At 38.2% G+C, this 24,474-nt stretch overlaps 1 protein-coding gene across 1 annotated transcript; it reads left to right on the top strand.

The window, feature by feature from the left end:
• Positions 1-3,137: 3,137 nt before the first annotated feature.
• LOC100377907 (death domain-containing protein 1-like) lies at positions 3,138-17,365 on the top strand. The gene is made up of 9 exons (XM_006812077.3): positions 3,138-3,863; positions 9,653-10,241; positions 11,162-11,501; positions 12,204-12,380; positions 13,328-13,725; positions 14,493-14,753; positions 15,337-15,673; positions 16,249-16,309; positions 16,793-17,365. Exons 1-9 carry the CDS (start codon positions 3,359-3,361, stop codon positions 17,062-17,064), a joined length of 2,940 nt encoding a protein of 979 aa, XP_006812140.2. The 5' UTR covers positions 3,138-3,358; the 3' UTR covers positions 17,065-17,365.
• The last annotated feature ends 7,109 nt before the right edge of the window (positions 17,366-24,474 follow it).

Raw genomic sequence — 24,474 nt, 5'->3', positions numbered from 1 at the left:
TTGAAAATGACACGACATGTTTTTCTTCTTGTAAAATGTAGAATGAAACATGAGTAATACTCGTTTAGGTTATCGTTTTGAGGCCATGAGGTTTGAATAAAGATATGCACTTATTTGCATATCGATAGACTATGTAAGATGGGCTGCTGCATTGATTTTTTTTTAAATGGTTATAAAATCTTCTGTGTTCAATGTTTTGACGGACAGTAAAAAGTGGATAATTGGGAAGCATCTAAAGATGTTCTACTGTTATTTCATACTTGACTGTGGGATTTATTAATTATTTAAAATACGTGCAAATTTAGTCATCCCAACAACGAGAGTTGTAAATTTTAATTGTTATTGCATTTATTGAGGTCCTTAATGTTAATTGAATAAATATCAAAAGCCAAGAAGTACGTTAAGTCGCGATTTAACACCCCGTCAACACCTTGAGTCAGGCGACTGTCACCCTTTGCATCTCAGTAATTGACGGACACTAAGTGTTAAGTTGTCTCCTTCAGTCCTTTTACGGCCAATTAAATACAAGATTCAACGAAACATTAGTTCTTTCACTTACTGGGATGTAACTTTTACTTACTTCTGTTACATCCGAGTTAATGTTTACCAATTTTATAGCTCACAAAATATTTGTAGACTATTGTCAAGTAATAGGAGAGGGTGCACTAGAAACTAGCTAAGATATATACATCGCAGTTAACGTATATGCATTCTTACTACCTTATACTAAAATATGAAGTAACACAGATAGAGGAAATGTCTCATGGCATGGAACAATAATGCTTTCTATTGTCCAGGTTATATGATAAATATTTTGAGTGTTTATGTATTAAAATATGCAATCATAGTACACATGCAAAGTAAACAAAATTATGTGAATTTGCATTGGTGGTGGGAATTTCCATGCCAGTTTATAAAATTGTGAACAAATATTTTCGTAAATAATACTAATTCTCATTAGTGTGTATCATTTATGCATATAATTATTTATAATATTTATACATATCTCATACACTTTGTATCATTTTAATTATACATGGTATTTCCAGATTAACACCGGTTGTTAATGGCACATACAACATTAGATTCTCAACTCCGATAAAAGTTTCTGCCAATCACCGTAAAAGCCAATCACCGCGAAAGCCAATCATTGCGAAGCTGCTAGATGAATAATTAAATATTCCTACTACATCCTATACAAATTGATTCTGGAAGCGTGTTTCATCGAGATATCAAAGTTCTCATATTTTTGTGCGTTTTTTTAGAATCGTTTGGTAAGTTTGAAATAGTCGAAAAATCGAGGAGAGTATAGCAAGAAGTACTCTTCTCAAGGTATACATACGGTCGGGGTCAACACAGAGAACGAGAAGGTCACCCACCTGGTGACCTGGTATATTCAAAGCACGTTTCTCAGCATGCGTCCTTGAATGTGAGTTCACTACTCGGAGTAGATGACGTCACAGTTTCTAAGTCCGTGTGTGCCGGTAAATAAAAACACATTCACTTCAAATGCTCTGCAATACACCACATATATATAGAAAATTGTAAAAAAAAATAACACTGAAACATTAGGAGATGAAAAACATTTCCTGCTATTTTGTAATTGCTATATAGAACAAAGAAACTGTTTGATGAGTGTGCAATAAATATTTACACAATAAATGTGAAATCAATATTTCATATCCAGATTATGGATAATAATATAGCCTTAGCAAAATATGTGAAGAGCACATTTTTTAAAACTACAGAAAGTAATTAATTTATTTTTTATTTCATTTTACTGACATTTTTTCTATTATTTTTCCTTTTTATTGTATCTCTTTTGAAATTGGTCTATTTGTATTTTTTGTATTTATGTTCTTTACCATACAAAAACCCCTCTGAAGGTTTTTAGTAGTGTAATAAAGTTATTATTATATTACTAATTCCGATTCTACGGTATTATGACCTAATGACCGGCGATCGAACCCACTTCCGTGGGTAACCCCCCCCCCCCCCGATTTAAAGGTCTGGTAGGTTATCTGTCTGTGACTCTTCATGGATTTAATTTTTGCTAAATCCACAACAATCTCGCGCGAGGATACCAGTATGGCATTCCATAGTCTGAGATACGAAATAGGTGTGGTTACCGTCGGGGCCACCCCCATTATGTACACCGACTTGTGCAATTACGTCAGTGTTGATATGTCTGCCAGTACTAATGTTGATACCGTACCTTGTAATACTTTTAGTGTTTTATATTAAACATCAGTTCCATCCATTCTTATGTAAAACGGAAAGTTCATCTGTGTAGTAATTGTAGACCAGCAATTGTTTGTTCAGTTACAACGCGTTTGGTTCTACGAGCTTATTGTTAAATGCTGCCAACAGGGAATCTCCCATCACAATGCGTGTATTTCAAAGCGAACACTTAGGGATATTGTAAGCACGGAATCGGGACAATAGATGAGAGCAACACGCGAAACGCGTCGCATAGTGAAACGGCCACTTAAATGAATATAATAGCGGGCCATGTTCGGTGGAGTGTTTTTGGCCACGTATATCGCGTAAGAGAGCATCGTGGGATATCAATCACACAACCCGAAACAGCTATCGTAAAAGAAAGCGGCGTTGATTTATTTAAAAAATAATAATTATATTATTTAGCTGTATGGGCGAAGAGCGGCAAATTGTTTGGGTGACTATGAATGTATTACAAAATATTAACATCCGAGTGACCCGGAATAAAATAACTTACGTGCATACGTATATAATTGCGTTCCGTGAAATGAGCATCAGTTTTTAAGTTTAAAACAAATTACTCCGACGGCGTGTGTAAGTCTCGTGATCGGGAAATATACAAACTCAAATTGACAGCTTATGGAATGTTCCATTTTATGTATGCATTTCACTTGAAAATATAATACGATCCGTTTAAATGAGATTGTCTCCTTTCCTGACAACGGGAATTAACTCATTACCCGGGGCTGCGATATCAAAATTATCGATAAAAATCCGACTGTTTACATATAATTGTACTGCTCTTGGTAACATCGCTATGTCTGTTGTGTTAAAGTGTGTTGGCCGTGTGAGTGTATTGTAACCCCCGCGGCATTGGCTTGCCTGTCAATGAGTTTCCCGTTACTAAGCGGTGTCACGTGTTTTCACTGTTATTCATGAGATTTAAAAAGGCTAAGTCACGTCGGGTTGATCGACGGTAAAATACACATCCCGGTTCGATGAAATGAACACGAGTTCCAGCAAGGCTGGTGGATTTTACCTGGCCAACCACGTGACAGATCGACGCTGACCCACGTTGTGTCAGTGCTGAATAGAAGTAATTTCACGCTCGTTCGTGTGTTCGTGTTTACCGGTAAATATGGAGAAATCGGAGGACATCGAGAAAACCATGTCGAGTTCCAGCAGCGATTCTGATTCCGACGACGACAGCGGAAGTAGCGGCAGCAGTGACAGCAGTAGCGAGGAAGCGGGGAGTGAACAAATCGTCGAGAAAACGACCGCGCGACCACAATCATCGAATCAACAACCAGCAACAAATGATACACCGATGACACAACAACACGAAGCAGGCGAAGACAAAATTCTTAACTATACAAAAAGTTTGTCAGACCTATCCGAGAATCTACGTCAACAAAACACCAGTTTGCGGGAACTGGACGATATCACCAATTACAATGGAGAAGGGTTGCGGCAAACATTGGAAGACACTATGTACGTTTTACAGAGAAGTCGCTCACAGGTCTCGATATTGACTCAGAATATTACGGACATAAGACAGGTCATGCTCGACTTGAAAAACTCAATGCAGGACAAACTCAAAGAATACGACCTAAAACTGAGTGCCAGCCAGACAAATCTGAAAGGTGTGTAGTGTTTTAATTTTTACGTTCTCGATGTTAAACGACACTAAAGTTTTACGAGCCAGTTTGTGAGTTTAGTCGTTGAGTACAAACACATATACTAGTAACTTATAACTACGCATGAAGACTTAAACAAAAATCTATTCAGACGCATCGTTGGATTGATCTATTGTCTGATTTACAACGGATAACAATTGTTTTGTGTACTGGGGTGTACACAGTGGGTAGAGTCGCCATTGTTTCATTATTTTGACCTCTGTTGGACAATTGAATAATTTTTTACAATAGTTGTCTGTTGGAAGTCTCGATGACGGGCACGGTCTTTGATACATAACTGAAAGCATATCACATACGCATGGGTGGCATTCACCGTATGCTCGATGAACTGTTCTTCGGTGACAGGGCAACAGTGTACGACAGTAAACATATGGGTTTACAGGTTACATTCCCACTTTTTATGATTTGAAGAAAATCTTTCACTGACCTCTGTAGAAAACTTTGAATTTTGTACAGTTGGTTTGAAATCTTATTCAGCAGATCTTAAATACCTCTTAAAATAAAGCATAGATGTAAAATAGTCTATTTTATCTCCATGAATAAAGTAAAGTGACCCTGTGGAATTACAACAATGAACATTGTGTTTAATTTGCAGATTAAATACTACGACCTTCACTTTTCATCAACACCTCAAATATGGGATAAGCACTATAAGTAGCGTTTACGCACAGTTCCTTAGCACGGGCTAACCGGTCAAATACCTTAGCTCGTGCTAAGAAAAGCGTGCGTGAACCCTTAGCACGGGCCAAGAAATGCTAAGTCTGTTTTAAGACCCGGTCCAGACCCTTAGCACGGGCTAATGAAGTGTGCGTGAACGCTTAGCTCGGGCCATGGAGTTTTTATTTTTAGCTCCATGCTCGGGCTAAGCATCAAAACGCCATTGTATTCAATATTCATTTTGACGATTTACTACTAGTATTACATTTACGTATACTAATTGATTTCGGCATGCCATTTCCGACATGGCAATCAACGCGTGCACATCTACGGACATTGTTCTTGAGAAGAAAAAAAATAAACTAATGATGAGACTCTGTGCTACTTCCTCTTATTCTGCAATCTGCACTTGAACTTGGTATTGTTTTCTAACCGTAGAACTAATATGTATATCTTCCTATCTACTATATTGAGAAATTTTGTATATTTTTAATATTAAAGTTTGAAATTTCGTGGACTATGTACGTCCTAGTACTGGATCACTGTAAACCATGACCGCACGATGCATGATACCAGTCAAAATAACAGCCAAGGAATCAATTCATTTGCTATTGCCAACACAAAACTCGTTATCATGAAGCTTATTGCGAAAGTAAATGAATCTAGCAATCAAGTAATTTTGAGAAAGAAATAGATGAATGAAATTTGACAGGAAAAAAAACGTGTTCTTTTGTTTTGCATATTAAATTTGGAATGACATGACAATTACGGGGAAAAAACGCAGTTATAAAGCTGGTTGTAAATCTGGCTTTGATTGGAAATAAATTACTTCGTTTAACCGCCATTTATTGTCAGTCAAGTCAGTTTAATATCAGACTTTCTTGGTTTCATTAAGTTCAGATAGAGTGGTAGTACGACATGTCAAAAATATTTTATTGGGCAATGTAATACTCCCAGAATGCGTGACCTTCTAGGGTCATACATAAAGTATATTCCAGCGCTGGCGATGTCACTTATTCAGTATATGTAATTGTAAGTACTGTAGTACCCGGGGACTTCATTTGCACAAGTTACGTGCGCAGCCGTGAACTTGAGAGTAAACCCACGTGGTTGTATGTGTTTTGCACAAACAAAAAAAAGGTGTAAACAAATACACATAGCTACGACTCCGATACATTCGTCTGTCCACAGTCCCTCTATCGATAGAGGGACTGTGGTCTGTCATTTAGATGAATGTCGACTAACCGGGCAATTCAATCATCGAAATTGTTTTTCACACTTCTGATTCGCTGTATTTTTCAGACGATACTCTGCGTTTACAGGTTTACGGTATGCCCACGCCAGTTGTTTATGACGTTTGAGTAAAAATGTTGTTTTTGAAGTAATTAACTAGTGCAGTGCGTTCTGAATAATATACCATGACATTTCTTTATATCCCAATACGCTAAACTGATATGAACAATATGAGACAACTTTATAATATGTTATTGAGAAAACTTATTATCAATAAATGTCTGCCTTAATATTCGTTGCGATTTTATAACATTTTGACTCAAGGATCGTAATCTGTTAGAGTACTGCAGTCGACATGCAGCGTGCGCTCATTTTTTTAAAACAAACAGTGACTTTTACACGCGGAAAGCGACGTTGTATACGCCGCCCGGAAACTACGTCGAGCAACACGCAACGATCGTGCCGCTTTAAAATAAACCCCTTGTTCCGAGATATGCATCGGGACCTATATAATATAGGAAAGGCTAACAAAGAAAAAGTCTTTTTGTGTGTGTAATTGTAATGCTGTACATAAATTTGCGTCACATTTACTACATAGCGAATTGAAGGCGCGACGTGTACAGCGCGTCGAGTTCGATATATGTCTCAGGCGTCTTGCACAAAGCGTCGTATTCGATATAGGCCCTAACGCGTATAACACAAATATGGCTCAGGTGTATGTATAAACGACGATAGTTTCGCAATTTTGAATTTATACGTCTTTTATGATCGATCGAGGCCCTCGATAATCCGCTTTTGAAAAGGTGTAATTAATTGTTGAGGGGAAAAATATGTTACTGGTAATCGATTTCAACTCCGAGTCACTATACTAGTAGTATATATATATATATATATATCACACAGCGGTGGCCTGCGTTGTTCCTTCGACGTTCAACGTAGTTCTCTTTGTGAGAATTGATTTAAATGTCATCAGGTGATTTTTTCATTAAAACTACTGACATTTTGGCTTGCAGAATCCATAGCTACTTCTTTGTGTTGCTCATTATTGGACTATACATACTTTCACGAGTGCCTTTGACATACAAATGTCAAAATGAATTTATATCAATTCCGTGCAGGGGTCTCTCCGCGATGATTTAATTCATAGCTGTTTCCTGTATTTTAACGAGTTCTAAGGGTGTTCTCCTGGCACCGGGACAAATTGTAACTGTGTTATAATAATATACACGCAAAAAACACGGCATTTTCGGTGAAGGTCGCTTGGGATTTTGCTCGACTTGTTCCCACTGTGGTTTATATCAAATTACCTATAGCATAGCTTTCCATCTGTCGCCTTGTTTCATGGTGGAAAGACGACCAAAAAAAGGTTACATCACGACCACCCATCGTCTACAGAAGTATTTGAGTACTACACTTCAACATTTTGTAATCAAGCTTGCAGTACATGCCTTTCAAAGAAATCATCGATCATATATCTACTATGTGCGTCGTAGAATAGCGGTTGCTAAGTTTTCGCCGTGCCATAACAAGTATGAGACGGGATATGAATTGTGTACCAATGACCTTCATCGGTCCTTTCATGCATTGTGCTTCGATACTAGCAAGAGTAAGCGAGTGTATTCAATAAAACAAATTAATTGTAAAACCACGTTTTACTCGCTGCATCTGTCGTAGTAACCGATAGTTTTCCGCTCGAAAACAATTTTTGACGTTGTCGCCCGTTTGTTGTTCTAGATTTTCATTCATTTCATTCATTTCGTGGTTGATTACACTACACTACACTACACTACACTACACTACACTACACTACACTACACTACACTACACTACACTACACTACACTACACTACACTACACTACACTACACTGCACTGCGCTGCGCTACACTACACTATACTACACTACACTGCACTGCGCTGCGCTACACTACACTATACTACACTACACTACACTACACTACACTACACTACACTAAACTGCGCCACGCTACGCTACACTACACTACATGGCCATCAACTCAATGCGTGTTGTCTGTCATTTCGAGTAGTCTTTCCCAGAACGCAACATATGATATCAATTCACAATCAAAGAATAGTACATGTAGCTGTGAAATTAACTTGATAAATGTTTCACTGGTGCTTGAGGAACTGCGCGAAGAATACGTAATAGTTTATTGAGTGTTAACTCCAATTATGTACTAATTATTTGACATACAGCGTGTCACGGCCCGCTAATGACATTTGATAAACACTTATACGATGCGATGTTTCCCCGCAACAACACCCGGTTACCATGGCAATCGATGATCCCATCGAAGTGCTCTCGATAACAATGTCCATTGCTATTGACACGCGCAATTACAGCGAAGAAGCAAAAACGAAACACACTGTTGGCGGTTTTCGTTACAAGGAAACGCTATTTATTTTAGCTATTAATAGCAAAGCGACGTGCTTGTTAACGTTTCTGTCTAAGTGCTCAGAGTGGTGGATCCAATTGCAGAAATAGCTTTTGTTGATGCTACCTTTTAATGTCAGTTATGTTCTAGAATAAATCTTAGTATATATAATAATTCGACGAAGCATGGCGGTAATAGCGTTTTCAGTGAAGGCAGAGTGTACAAATATGCGATGTAACTAACTGGGGCTATCAACTCGTTATTCTGATAGGAATGTTACGCCACTATAGCCCATACTCCTTTTCAGACATAAATGAATATGGACAGCTCTATTTTACAAGACAATGGGACACTGAGCCGTTCACCCACCAGGATTAGAAACTGTTGTCTGTCTAGCATGATCTTTAAGTCTTAAACAACATTTTTGGTGATTGTTTGGTAGAGTTGCGTTAGCGGCAATCCCAGTACAATAACTACGTAACCTGTTCTAAATATAACAAACTATCAACACAATAATAGCGACCACCATTGTCAACTTGTTTATTGTTTGTCGATGCTTGGTGTACACATTCCGCGGTGTGCACGTAAAATAAACGAACTCTGAACTCTGACCCTCCAACGAATGCGACCGATACATACATGCGATTGTCCTCCCTATTGCCCCTAGAGACGGGGACGCCACCATTGCATCACCACAATGACATGGGTACATTTGTCGCTTTTCGTGCCTTGATGCACCTAAATGTATATTGTAGTCGATCTAGTCAATTCGACGACGAGGCTGAAATGCTAACACGTCTCTGCCCGTCAGTCATTCACTGTATAAGTCGCATATAACCGGGACACGACAGCGGTACAATGCTCTGTCCCCGCATAAACAGACTAACGGTGACGCAGTACACGCATCGACTACCTGCGTTATAATTTCATTTCATACAATTACAATGCATTGATTCACCAGCAATTGTATCCATGTAATTGGTTGTCATGGAAATAGTACAAATCAACAGGTGTGTATTGGGTGTGTTCAGCCAATCATACATATTTCCCGCACATAATCTCTCTATTTTGCCAAACGTTCAATTGCTTACAGTGAGTGGTCGTAAATAAGCAACGAACTTATAACAATTGATTCGGTTGTCGTACGTGAGCTGATATACCCGGGAGCTGAGTTGTTATTACCAGCATGGAGCTAGAAAGGATCCTTTCTAGCTACATATTACCAGCAACATTGTGATTTAGTGCAGCATACTGCAAATCTGTTGCGGCTACGATTTTTCGCGATTTTAATGATTTTTGCGCAAAGTCGCCGTGACTCCACGTACCTCAGGGTCATTAACACTGCTACACAGTAGCGCGATTTTAACAAGCTTATGAATATATTTCTGATTGAATATATATATATATAAATAACTATAATATTTCTGTTATGCGTATCTTTGTCTTACAGCCGAACCTTCAGTGGAGCAAAGAAACGCCGAGGCATTGGCAGCTGCTGCCGCCGCCGGTCTTGCTAAGGCCACCATCGATGTCGCGGAAGCTATTAAGTCCGCCGCTGAGGTGGAAAATAAGGCAGCCGAGGCCGCTGTGATTGCACAGAAAACATCCGAGGAATCATTGAAACATAAAAATGAAACTGAAGAAGCTGCCGAGAAGATTGCAAAAAAAGAACAAGTTGTAACTAAAGATGAAACTTTAGAAAAAGAAGAGGAGAAAAAGAAGGCGGATGGGAATGAAAGTGACAGTAGTAGTAGTAGCGGTAGTAGTGGTAGTAGTAGCAGTGGGAGTGATAGCGACAGTGACAGCAGCGGAAGTGGTTCAAGTGACAGCGATTCATCAAGCGATGAAGAGAAGGAAGGGGAAGAGAAAAACCAGAAGATGGAGAAAAAAGAACAAGACGAAAATAAGATTGTAAATGGAGAAATAAAGACAGAAAATACAGAATGGAAAGATATTGTGGAAAATAACAACCAAAACGGCGATTCTAGAAATTCCAGTCCAGATATTGAAGATGAAATAATTCACGATATTCTGTATAAGTGAGTAACCATGCACTGAACACGAGGGGGTGGAGGGGTTCGTGGACTATCAGTATATTTTCATGTGAAAGTACAGAACAAATATGCATAATATAAGCTAATATCAAAACTGATCATGCAAAATTATATTTCACCTTTGTTAACGTTCCAACATAACTCATTGGAGGTGGTAGCCGTCTATATTTTGGACCAATACACACGCTTCGTTACCTACATATTGCATATTATTCTTTTTATTGGAACATTAGAATGGCTTTTTAAATAAATTTTGTAAACTGAGAATTAAAATATGAAAGTTTAAATATATGCGGTCACAAATCTTCTACAAAACGTTTACCTAAAGCAAGAAACCATCATCGGGTATAAAAGGGTCTACCATGATGTGTATATTGAAATTTTCGTTTTTTGACCACGAGGTTCTGACAATCGCATTGTTCTTTTGAAAACACGAATTACAGATCAGTTAATCGACTACATCCGAGTCGTCATTATTGCAAAATATTTTACTTACACGTATCTGACTCAGTTTTCAGAGGAAATTCAATTTCCATTAAATTAAATCTATTGTCCAATTGCGGGCGCACGTAATTTAGTTGAAGATGTTTAAAGCGATGTGTAAAAAGCACCATCAGCCGTGAATTCCATATTGACTTGATCTTAACAAAGTCACTCGTCGGGAACGACGCCAACAATCTACAGCTTAAAGGGAAGTGGTCGTCGCGCAGCGCGTGTTCGAATTTCATGTACACAAACGATGTATTTTACACGCGTTGTGCACGTCGCTATGAGTCCCATATCGACCAGGTCGCGGCGCGATGACTACCGCCCTTTATTACGTCAAACACATGATTTGTTCTGGCATTTCTGAAAAATTCCCCACAAACTTCAAATCCGTATTCTATTTTTGTCCTACTATCTAGGTATTATATACAGCCAAAGGACAGTGATGAAACGGAGCTGGGGTGCATCCTTCGAGCCAAACAATTGAACTTTGCCGAGAATGAAATAACGTGTGATTTGGCCAATCATCTGAGTGGCAACGTTGTTGATGAGAATGAGCAACTAGTTAGTCACGTGATCGACTTGCATCTTCCTGGCGACAATATGAAATTGACATCACCCGTGAGCATTGCCATCCCATATATGACCCATTCGAGGGCATCGTACGCCAGAGAGTCTATCGTTAAAACGTCCCTGGATGGCATCGAATGGAAGACAATGCCAACGACCACCTCAGAGGGTACTCTCTCTGACGGAAAGGTAAATTTCTCATATTTTCTGATAACGTCTCCTTTTTCCGGGGCTGTTGCGTCTTTACAATGACGTCATCACTGCGTTGCATTTTTGAGCGATGTGTGCACGAGTAACGAAGACAGGACATTGGTGTCGTTTTTGTGAACTCTCGAATCAGTGATTGTTTGTCCTGTTAAAATTGAAAATCTCCGTTTAACGATATATCTGTTTTCTAAAGTTGTTAAATACAACGTTCTGTCTTTATAGTCGGCACTCTTTCTATTATAGACCATCGCACTGTGATGTAATTTTTTTCCTTTTGCCAACCAGAATTACTGCCAAAAATGTCGTTCATTGATCAACGGTAGCTCACGATCTGTTGTGACAACTTTGTTTTATTATCAGGGACACATACATGTATATTCAATAACAACGGCAGCGCACAACGCCGTTATTTGATCTTCGGGTGCAAACAACGAGTTCATGCCAACCAGTCACTGCGCACGCGCGGGAATTGAGTCCCAAGCGACGATAACAACATACACTAAAAACGCAAAGGCTCATAGGTAGACGCTTATTTGTAAACAATGGCACGCTATGGCCATCTGACGCATGCGCAGGTGACGACTCCCCCGCTTTAATATGCGTACATAAAATATTGTGTTGGATTTTTACACGACATAGTTTGACTTAAAAGACAGCCTACATTTTACCCGTCTTACGTTGCAGAAACTATTTGCCGAAATTAAAGTCAACCAGCTGAGTAAAGTTGCCGTGGTGGTACGATGGACCAGGGATCGTGTAACGATTACAAAGAAAGGCGGTACCATAAAATCATCCGTGGATTCTAGAATATCAGTAACGTATCCTCCTGGAGCATGTGGTCTTACAAGTGTTGTATTACAGGTAATTTCACAGTAATATTATATTACGAGCACATACCTGAGTACGTATGTTGTATAATAATGTAACGTAAAGTAAATGTAACAGTGCTGTATATTATAATGTGTAATGTGAAGTAAATGTAACAGTGGTGTATATTGTAACATGAAGTAAGTGTAACAGTGTTGTATATTGTAACGTGAAGTAAATGTAACAGTGGTGTATTTTGTAACGTAAAGTAAATGTAACAGTGCTGTATATTATAATGTGTAATGTGAAGTAAATGTAACAGTGGTGTATATTGTAACATGAAGTAAGTGTAACAGTGTTGTATATTGTAACGTGAGGTGAATATAACAGTGGTGTATTTTGTAACGTGAAGTAAATGTAACAGTGGTGTATTTTGTAACGTGAAGTAAATGTAACAGTGGTGTATATTGTAACGTGATGTGAATGTAACAGTGTTTTATATTGTAACGTGATATGAATGTAACAGTGTTTTATATTGTAACGTGATGTGAATGTAACTTTTATATTGTAACGTGGTGTGAATGTAACAGTGTTTTATATTGTAATGTGAAGTGTAGTTAGAACGACGTATAAAATACATTACAGCGTATAATTGCAGAATACACCCATTCATTTTACGCTTTCAAGTTCACACAATACAGAAAAAGACTTTTTCGAATATTTTTATAAAGAAAAATACAATAGTTTTACCAAGTAAAATTATAATTATTGAAATTATTGTTCATATACAAGCTGCTGTACACACTACATAGTTTGTAATTTCATTCAGCTTCTTTCAGTCATAATTCAAAACAATTTATATAGAGATAATAGAAAATTATGCTTTGTTTTCAATATATATGTGTATCTTAGCAATTATTACAATGATGATTTGCTATTGATTCATTAAATTCAGTTGTCTTAGCGCATATGACAAAATTATTTTTTTCTTCCAACTCCAGGTACACCCAGTAGAGTTGACCGCAGTTAGCGATATCAAATCGCGATTACGTCATTGTCGTGATCTGATTACTTCAAGCCCGATTTTACGTATCTCACACTCAAGCAAAAAAGAATTCAACAAACCAGTCACCGTAGTACTGTACATCCCACCTAACCCAGCCAAGGATAAACCAGCTAGTCGTCCATCCACAGCTAAGGATCCCTTTTCTCGGCCAACTAGCGGTTTCCTGGTTCGTCCCAGAAGCGCTATATTTGGCAGCGATCACACCAATGACGTTGTTCGTATACTCTCAAGAATGGATTCCGGTAAAGGGGCTCCATGGACGCCGATGGAAGTTGAAGTGAAAGTGTTAAAGAAAGACGTGGTTGCGTTCAATCTAGATAAACCAGTTGACAGGTAAGTATATTACACCGAATAAGGCGACAAGGTGCCGCGTTCACAGTGCGTGACTCGTGCCGACAGTCGCATACGACATTAAATCGCCTAGACACGTCCCGATAGTTGACGTCTGGATCTAGTAGGCTTATTTGGATTTAAACCCACAAGTTGTGCTTTATTGTTCGCTGTCTGAATCACGTATAGCATCCTGTCATTACGATACATTACTTACCATAAAACGAGTAATATACTAGTAAATAATTTAAATTCAACTTAAAGGGTGGCTGTCGTCTCGCAGCGCGTGTTCGCGTTGTATGTGTCGCTATGAGTCGGTCACGCGAGGGTCGAACACGATCACGCGGCGCGACGACCATTTAATAACACATTCTAACACAATATCCTTGTTATTACAAAAAACAACTGGTCTGCTGACTTAGACAATTTAGACAAATCTAGCCATGCGTCAACGTGGTCAATTATTAGGTTTAACTTCAATGACGGGTGTCCTTTTGGAGTAGACCTGCAAGCAACGCCGGCGGTGATATAATGAACGGCTTTTATGGAAATTTATAAAATATTCATAAAACATTTATTCCTGAAGATCCTTGCTTCATTCACCCATGTTTCGATGTAAATTTCCTCAGTCATTGGTCAATTTACTGCCACATTTACACAAACATGTACTCGTACGCCAGCTGTGTAGACATGTACATACTAGTACACAGTAATATTCAAGGTTAAAGGTTAATTATATTCATATTATGAGTGTTTTTTTTTTATCTCAGAATAATCGGCGTGCGTTATGCGGCACAGTCTACGTTACCATTGGAGCAGGCTGTTCAGTCATTGGAGGATTCCTTACAAATCAAGTACGCATGCGTAATACTGCACCCAAAAGTTGATGATGCCGAGCAGGTCATAGTTCAAGTTGTACAGAGCAGGTCATTGGACAGTACGGAACGGAGGTTGGTGGATATGGGATACGAGGGACCACCTGATCCAAGTACAGAGTTGCCAATGACGGAAGGACAATTGCTGAGAATAAGGTAATAAAATAATATAAATAAATAAATAAATAAATAAATAAATAAATAAATAAATAAATAAATAAATAAATAAATAAATAAATAAATAAATAAATAAATAAATAAATAAATAAATAAATAAATAAATAAACAAGTGCGATGAAACGATGGAAAGATATTTCAACTGTTCGCTGAACGTTCTGAGCGTGGTTTCATGTCTATCATGATTCAACCATCGGCTTGCCATAGAGGGCGCATTTGATGATATACAAGACGTGAATGCATGGGACTCCAGATACATTCATAATGATAACATATGCCAGGATTCGATTGCCACCTGATAGTTAAATATTTTTGTTGGTGACTTTTATAGCTCTCCATTTTATGAAGTGATCAGACTGAATATTCCTTGTATCGATGTACGATTAAAGTGTACCAAACTTTTTGAAAGTTTTAACATTTTAGGAGAAATCGAACCATTTTGAAATGGGGTTTTTCCTATGTGGGTTATTGCGCCCTCAACATGCATATACACATATTCGCGTCACGCCACGTGTTGATAAGTGGAATGTGACATCCTTCTTTTTATCACGCATTACAAAAGATTTACCGGAAATATAGAAGTTGTTGACGAAACAGAACTGACTTTAAACTGGCATGTGCAGCGGCGAAATGTGATCGAGTTCAGGATCCGAGAGGCTAATAAATACGGCAACCACAGCTCTCCTTACTATAAAGGTGTGGCAGAAATTTACGGGATTCCAAGAGTAACTCTGGAAGAGAAAGAAGAAGACGAATTCGAAGCTGATAAAGAGACTAAAGATGGAAAGAAAGATGGCAAAGATGCTAAGAAGGCAGCTAGAGAAGCCAGAGAATTAAAAGAGACTAAAGGCAAGACGAAAAGTGATTTATTGTGTAAATTGCCGGTGGTTCTGCCGAAGGTGAGTACTGGTATTCGTGAATACGTCTCTCTCACACCGCGAAATTCAGCAGTGATGAGAGCGCTGATAACGCAATGAATTACGTAACAGTGATGTACATTGCAACATCACAGCGCGTTACTTCACAACAGAGGGTTTCATCTTGACGACGCAATGTTACCATAAACAAATGTTGGCAGATGATGAGATAAGACACAACACTCGTGGCGAATAATATCAGAAACCATACAACATGAATATACTGAGAAGTGTTTGTATGTCCATGCTCACAACGAGCTCATTTCATTAGATCGAACTTCTTTTTTTATGAATTGAAGAATTGTTTATTTCGCCACAGACCCTCTGTCCCAAGGACTGTGATTTCGCATATGCACGTGAAATATGTTAGAAACATGCATTCATTTTTACTGGGATTTAATTTCACAATGTTGGCATCGTGAGTATACTCACTGGGGGTATATTAAACTCACTGGGGTATATTATCCACTGGATTTGTCAGTGAAACATTGAGTTCTATTGTAATTTCAACTGTTCACGTGGATTTAATTTAACCGATTTATTTGTTATTTCTCCAGGCTGAGCCAGACCCTGTTCGTCCTCCTAGCAGATTCCGTGCCACGGCCCTCGAATCCAAAGGTAGGACACGATGCTCGAGCCCTGTGTCGTAACTGTACTAGTATTCAACTATACTTTGCGCCATTAACATAACAATGTAACGAATAATGTTCACTTGGGACAATGCGGTAGACACCTTATGATCTGTGGTCATTCAATTCTGATTACAAGTGGCTTCAATGTTTCTTCTATTTTGTGTGTTATAATACAAATGTAGATCATGTGCACTTAATCACCCCCGAGGAAAGTTCCATATGTAATCATGTGTTAAAGCGGGAGCGTCGTCACCTGCGCACGCGCAGGAATTGAGTCCCAAGCGATGATAACAACACACGCTAAACCGCAAAGGCTCATGGGTAGACGCTTGTTTGTAAACAATAGCACGCTATGGCCTTCTGACGCATGCGCAAGTGACGACACCACCGCTTTAACCAATACAATCTACGTTTTTAAAACTACTAATAGTAGCTGGTATATATACATCTTTGTTTTTATTCCCTCCAGATCCTCACGTGAGTAATTCCATTCTACGATGGCTGTCCGGTGAGCTTGGTCACGAGTGGGAGGCGTTGGCGGCGTACCTGGGACTCAAGCGCAGTCGAATGCAAAGCATTGTGCGGAACAATCCCAATGATCTTCAACAACAAATATTTGATATGCTAATTACATGGCGAAGCTCGCTCCCAAGATCCTGTAACAAAGTCCCGAAGTTGGCGCGTGCATTGTCGAGATGTGGCCGCTCCGATCTCACGGAAGACTTTCTGTCACGTGACTGATAAAAAAACAATCTGATTCGATAGCTTATAATAACTGTTCACAGGTTCTACCAAATCACAAAAATGGGTATTTATATTGCGCTATAATCATTAGTTATAGAAAGAAAAATGATTTTCAAATAAAAACGGTCGACACATTGTATTGTCATGCACATAATAAAACTGTATATAGTATATCTTGTATTATTTAATTATCTAAATCACCCAAGATGCTACTAGACAGATCACACACGGTGATATTATAATACTGTGAAGACTTTACATATGTATATATGGCAATAAAGCACGTTGTTTGTTGTAACATTTATTTTTTTAATATTATAGTAGTATATCATAACGCGGGCAGAATAGCGTTTCTTGTAGAAATGCACGCGCGCGTCCTTTGTGGCCGTGTAAAATTAAAACGCACTACCAGCGAAATAGTATGAAAGCTCATTGGGGACATTTTGTAAACGGAAAAAAAAATAATAAGTCGAGATCTCGAGATAGTAAGTCGAGATCTCGAGATAATAAGTCGAGATCTCGAGATAATAAGTCGAGATCTCGAGATAGTAAGTCGAGATCTCGAGATAGTAAGTCGAGATCTCGAGATAATAAGTCGAGATCTCGAGATAGTAAGTCGAGATCTCGAGATAATAAGTCGAGATCTCGAGATAATAAGTCGAGATCTCGAGATAGTAAGTCGAGATCTCGAGATGATTTACAGTGCAGACGACATCTATGACCGAGGATCTCCACCATTGAAAGAGGCTAACCTTGTTCGGTCTTGTTTGTAATGTAAGTAACAGTTTTAACTCTGCGAATATTGCTCTATTTTGCGAGTATGTCCAGCAAGTTTCTTGGCAGGCACTCAGTATGCATAACTAACTGCCAAGACCGTGTTTAATGTCACGCAAACACGTGTACACGTGTTTCATTTATTGAATGATCGGGCGGAGGTAAATAAAACTTGCATGCAGTGAACGCAATGCATACGTTTCGATGGGGAGATAAGTATATACCCACAAGCGTAAAATGGTTGTCGCGATTCGCAGGTTTCGCCAATTGCGGTGCACCAACATATGGAATATGACCGAGATTCCCGTGTGCAAAGCCTATCCCTATCTGTATGTCTATTTCACCAGTATTTCAAGAACCACTGGACGGATTTCGATGAAACTTGATACATTGATGCCCTGGGACAGTGCGCAGACCTGATTAGTTCGGGGTCTGCCCACTGCGCAAATCTTTGCATAAAAATTATCTAATTTGTATAATAATTGGTCAACTTTTGGCTTTCCGCAGGTGGTGGTGGGGGGGGGGGGGGTTAGCACGAGAGGGCGCAGTCCGATCTGGATGAAACGTTTCGAAATCAGTCGTCTGTAGGCCACCGTCGAAGCAACAACGTCCTTTTTACGATTTCTTTACAGAATAATCCTCAACAAAACTTAGAAACATTTCATAGAAAAATACAGGCTCTAAAAGTATGTCTATTGCAATACAATTCAACCGACAGCCAGTTTGGCGCCACAATATCTTGCTGGAGCCCGAGTTCTACGCGTGATTTTATTGCGTTCAAAATTGTTCCATTTCAAACTACGCATGCACAGACATTGTGGTTTCTCAAAATTCATACTAATTAAATTGTCACTGACAAAAGTCACTGAAAACATTTTGAGGAATTTCGAGCAATATTACTAGAGTGAAATATAAACGTGCTTCTGCATTCTCCATGAATTTCGTAATTTGCTATGATCAGGGTAAAGAAAAAACCTGTGGTTACTTTCAACATTTTGCTCGAGTCTGATCAAAACCGTGTCTCCAAAAACACCTTTACATCAGTTTTTCGATTATTTTTTTCAGCTCGTAACAATAGAATCAGTCAATTTAAACTATCATGTATGCTATCGGAAAGCATTTTACCGAAAAGACGATTTTTTCATTGCTCATGAGTATTAATTTATGCAAATGAGACAATTATTACGACCAATCGTGTCATGCACCCCTCCCTCTCCTGGCTTTCCGTTTATATCTCAAGTACTAATCTTCAAATTTCTATGAAACTTGCTAATACATGGATGTCACAGAGCAATGCACATACCTCATAGATTTTGGGTTAGTATCTTAAATACATGTACCTAATTTGCATACTTAGTGTTTTATTTTTAATTTATATATAAATTAATTAACAACAGAACATAATTACATAACACATGTGGTAAATATGTCTGTACGATATAAATCGTCCATTAATCTGAACTGAACTTATACGTTTAATACCAGCGATTTTGCCATATTTTTGGACACACTTTTCCAACTAGATCGTAGATTATTTCTATATATTTGTATTCATTTTCCCTAATGTTAATAACATTTACACCTCATTGATGTAGCAAAGCATATTTGTAACATAAGCGAAATACACTTCCACACACCATCACCACATTAACCAGTCGAATGAAAAAATACTTGAATATTTATTTTAGATAAAAAATGGCTGACGATCTGTATGAATACTTGTCTCGAAGAGGTTTGTCTTCTGACGTCATTGAAAAAATGGAAAGAGAGAAGGTAAGACGTCAAATATTGACCAAAATCAATCAAATGGTTTCATTATTTCAATATATTATTGTAGACTCTATTCCATCATCGTAAAATATTATGCCGACTGAATTTATATAAGAATAATAATAATATCTTTTTATTTCGTACTGTGGTCATTGGCCTTATGTACAGATACAAATAAATACATAATACATTAGATTGGAATGATCGCAGCAATATATACAAATATTGACATTTCTTGTTATTTCTTATAGCTGAATGCATTGAGTTAATGGTGAGAGGAAACTACCATATTTAATAGTTACATTTTGTTTTCTATGGTATTCTTTCAGATTGACCCAACAGTTATCCTTCTTATGGATGACGAAATGTTGTCTAAATATATCTCTTCTTACGGTGATAGAATTGCAGTGGTGGATTTTTGCCGAAGGTTTGTACAGACTGCTCCAAAATCGGAAAGCAGAAAGCATGCTCTACTGAACAAAATCAGGAGAAAATTTAAATTACGCAAAGCAAGACAGACAAGTCAGGATTCTTCATTGGAAAGCGATGACGACAACAACATCTCTGAGTGCCCAACAAGAAGGTTTGGAAACAACAATGCCGCTAAATCTAAACGAAAGGTTGAAATAGGATGGCTTCATTATGACCCCTCCTTGAATGCCTACAAGCAGATCCGCTCAAGAAAAGGAGGTGGCACAAGATGTGTGCCTGTACGAAAATCCAGTCGAAAAGACGAAATGATACAAATTGGTAAATCCTTGTTTTTTCCCAATGGTGTGTCCAACAAAGGAAGTGTGGAAGAGTTTGAGTTTGATCTCAAAGACATGCAAGGCAATACAGTAGATGATCATAGTACTGTTGGGGACCTGTATAGTACGACTGGATTTAGAATGTTACGTTTATATCTCGCAACAAAGATGAAGTTGTCAGAGGAGGGAGCTGAGCACGTTACAGAACCCCAAGCCCTAACAGATGAACCAACAACAACATTTGAGGCAAGTGGTTCTAATTGTGATCATGTTAACAACGAGCTACAAACCATGTATGCTACGTCTGGTGATCTATTGTCAGGAACTACAGATGAAATAGAAGCAAGCGGCGATATCATTGTTGATGCTGATTACAGTATAGAAGACGCCGTATTTGTGTCAGCAGAACAAGAGTATGACTCAGACACTGTACAATTTGGCAGAAATGTAGTTTATACTGGAAATAATATGGATGAAACCCTTCCCTACAATATTGATTCAGACAACAACTCACCTAATCATGATGACCTTGAGGTACGAGGACCAGCAAGCACTAGACTACTATTGATTCACAGGAGTAATGTGATGAAAGAAATGATAGACAGCTTTTCCGACTCAAGCATTCTCGATGATAATATCAATGTAAAATTAATCTTGCCGAATGGAGATGTTGAACTTGCCTGTGGTGATGGAGTAACTCGAGATTGTTTTACTAGCTTTTGGGCCGAGTTCTATGAAAGATCTACAGTTGGCAACATATATCGTGTTTCATTCTTACGACATGATTACTCTCGCGAGAAATGGGAGAGCATTGCAAGGATAATTTGGAAGGGCTGGCAAGAAATCAGGTATTTTCCAATAAGTCTTGCAAAGTCATTCATGAATGAAGTCCTGTTCGGAGATGCCCATAGAACTGAGGACACATCAAATTTACAAGATGACTATTGCCTTTTCGTCTCAGAAACAGAGCGTGATATATTTCAAAGAGCTCTTAATGATTACAGTACAGTAGACGAGGAAGAGCTTATCGAAAGTCTTGACTGCCATGCTTGTCGTAAATCCCCAACAGCAGAAAGCTTTCCAGATATACTGCATGAGATTGCGCACAAGGAAATGATCCAGGAGCCGATGTTTGTTATTGATTCATGGAGAATGATTTTAAAACCACTTGCGACAGATATTGGCATCAAGAATCTTGACAACATATACAAAGAAAGAAAACCATGTGTAAGAAAAGTGATTAAGTTAATAGAGTGTCCCAGTGTAATGAGCATGGAAGAGAAAGTAGTTCACAACCATCTGCAGCGATATGTGAGAGAAATGGATGTGAAGATTCTTGAGAGGTTTCTCCGTTTTTGTACAGGATCGGACTTAATGCCTTCAGAACCATTAAAATTGGTCTTTGTACAGCTGGAAGGATTAGGCCGACGTCCTGTAGCTCACACATGTGGCAATACACTTGAGCTTCCGATATCATATTCTAACTATCCAGAATTTCGGGCCGAGTTCAATTCCGTTCTACAGAGTGGAATATGGGCAATGGATATCGTTTGAATAATAATCGTTCATTGTTAGCACTAAGAAGTGTTTTGGTTGTTTGCAATATATTGCACAGTTTAATGACTTTTGAAAGGAATATGTTGTTTGCATTTGTATTCCTAATTATTCGATTGATATTTTATTCATTTTAAAACAATTTGTTGTTCACTAGACGTTGATAATTCGTTGTTTGCTAAAATGATTGTTTGGTTCGTTATATGACATTTTGCTTCAATGGAATTCAATGGTGTTATATTCTAACCTTTTGTTGTGAATGTTAAATATTTCAAACTGCTATGTCTTCTATTGCAAGAGTATTAGTTGTTTTTATGTTGTACACATTAACTATTATAGTTGTATTTTAATACTCTCTTGGAGATCATTTAGATTGATATATTAAATGATGATGTTAATAAAGTGTTTGTTACAAGACCTGTATATTGTTTATTCATTTTATTACTTGTACTGTTCATTTATAACTAGAAAGTTCAATCATTATTTAAACGATAAACCCTATTTATGATAAAATTATTTAAAAAAAAATTCAAATATGTATTGCCTTGAAGCAGAAATATGGGCGTAAACGCTAAATAAGATAAGTTCTCGATGATTTCATATATCTTCATGGTATGATGGTTGCTCGTTTCATTGATCAACATTCTGTCAGTGCATCCTGTGCTTTAAGTTCGTATTACTGTGAGTACTATAATATATTTAAACAATAATAATGAACGACCAGCCAACCCATAATGGGCAAAAGCTCAATTTGTGCGACATATATGTGCCAGGTGTGAGTCGAGTACATATATAGAGCACCAAGTGTGCTTGAGTTTTGTAGTGTTGTCAATACTAGTGGTTTTGCTGCCACCAACAAGCGGAAAACTTGGATACAAATCCCGGGGGGGCTCACTCTATATGCCGTTACTACCCCCATGTGCGTTCCAAATTTAGCGGGAAAGGGTGGTGTTTTTCACCTTCACAGGCACTGGCCCGTGAATCTGCATAATTAAAATGTCTTTCTGGAAGTTGTTTTCACAATCTCATATGACAAAAACTAAGAAAGGAACTAATCTATCAAATTGTATTGTACATGTATTTAAATCATTTACATTGCGAGTGTACGAAGAACTAATGTGTGGTGTGGAGTAGCTTTGTAGTGATCGCCCGAGCGAACATCACACCGTGATTGGTACGCCGTTCATCTCTCTGTACTCGCGCTCTGTGGACATACCCCCACTTCGTTTATCGCATTTGCTTGGACAAATCACTCCGGGCTAACTTTAGTTCATCGACACGATCGGGCCACCCAGTCAGGAGGCCACGACAACGACAACGGCATCAGTCGCGGCATCTAGAAGCGCGCATTCTAGATGGAACATGGCGACCGAACATGCTTTAGCGTACAGAGCAGACGACGATGCCCTCACACAATTGTCAGATTTAGATATTGAAATCCGTTGTTATTGGCAATGGACATTTTATTTGATGATGATTTTAGTATGAATTACTTGTTATCTAACAATTACGCTTCTTTTTAAATAGTTTTTTTCTTATTTGGTTTCGAAAACAACATTGTATTCATATCCACGATACGGGGCCTTGATGCTCAATAATGGGATATAATAATAATCTGCTGCAATGACGTCATAAAATCCACTGGTATTGATAATGCTATAATATAATATCGTATATTTTAAAGTAAGTGTCTAGCAAGACATAGTGTACAGAGATACACATTCATCATCTAAATAGTTTACGGCTGAATATCATTTTCTAGAAGAGGGTTTTAGGGTGCAACTTTGTCCCTTATTTCATTGGCCAAGTGGTCCAAGTATTGTAACTTTATTGAATTATCACATGAATATCCCAGAGAGAATACGATTCATTCATTAATTCACATTAATATGAATAATTCCCGGTTCCCGACCGACGAGATGTAATTCTATTTGCGCATGCGTAACCACCGGGCAACGGGTGAGGGTAGGGCAGAAATAAAAAGTCAAAAAGAACAATAGTCTTGCAAACCTGAAAGAAGTTAGTGGTATATTCAAAACAAAACAGTGTATAAAAGATAGCGGTGTGAGCATGGGTGAGTAATAAAAGGGGAAGCTAGATGAACTATATAATGCTGCTGAGAAAAGTGAATTACCAGTCGAAAAAACATGACTTTTTGGAATAAATAAAAAGGACCTAGACATTGTTTTTTTAACTCCCAAATTGCCCCCAAATGTATTACGCTATAGCCAAACATAATTTGAGTGTTCGTTTTTCATGCTTATGCAGAATAGTGTGCAAAATGTGTGAGGCGGATAAGAATTGATTGAAAGATAATGGCACTTTTATTTGAGAGGATTGTATTCGCTGCGAGTTGGAAACACGTATGAGCGTTTGAAATATTCGAAATTTATCCTACCTTCCGGTTTGTTGACCTCGGATCACGCAATAGGCGTAAACGCACAAACGATAAACGTTTAAACGCAATCAATCAATTCGAGAATCGGGAATACCTGGTTGCAATGGTCATTGCACCATTAACATTTAGTAAAATTATCATTTATATCATCATATTTCTACA

This window comes from Saccoglossus kowalevskii, chromosome 11 (genome assembly GCF_978046115.1).
Source record: "Saccoglossus kowalevskii chromosome 11, keSacKowa6.1, whole genome shotgun sequence".
Taxonomy (NCBI): Eukaryota; Metazoa; Hemichordata; class Enteropneusta; family Harrimaniidae; genus Saccoglossus; species Saccoglossus kowalevskii.
The sequence above is the reverse complement of the archived record's forward strand: the minus strand, read 5'-3'. Positions and strand labels throughout refer to the sequence as shown.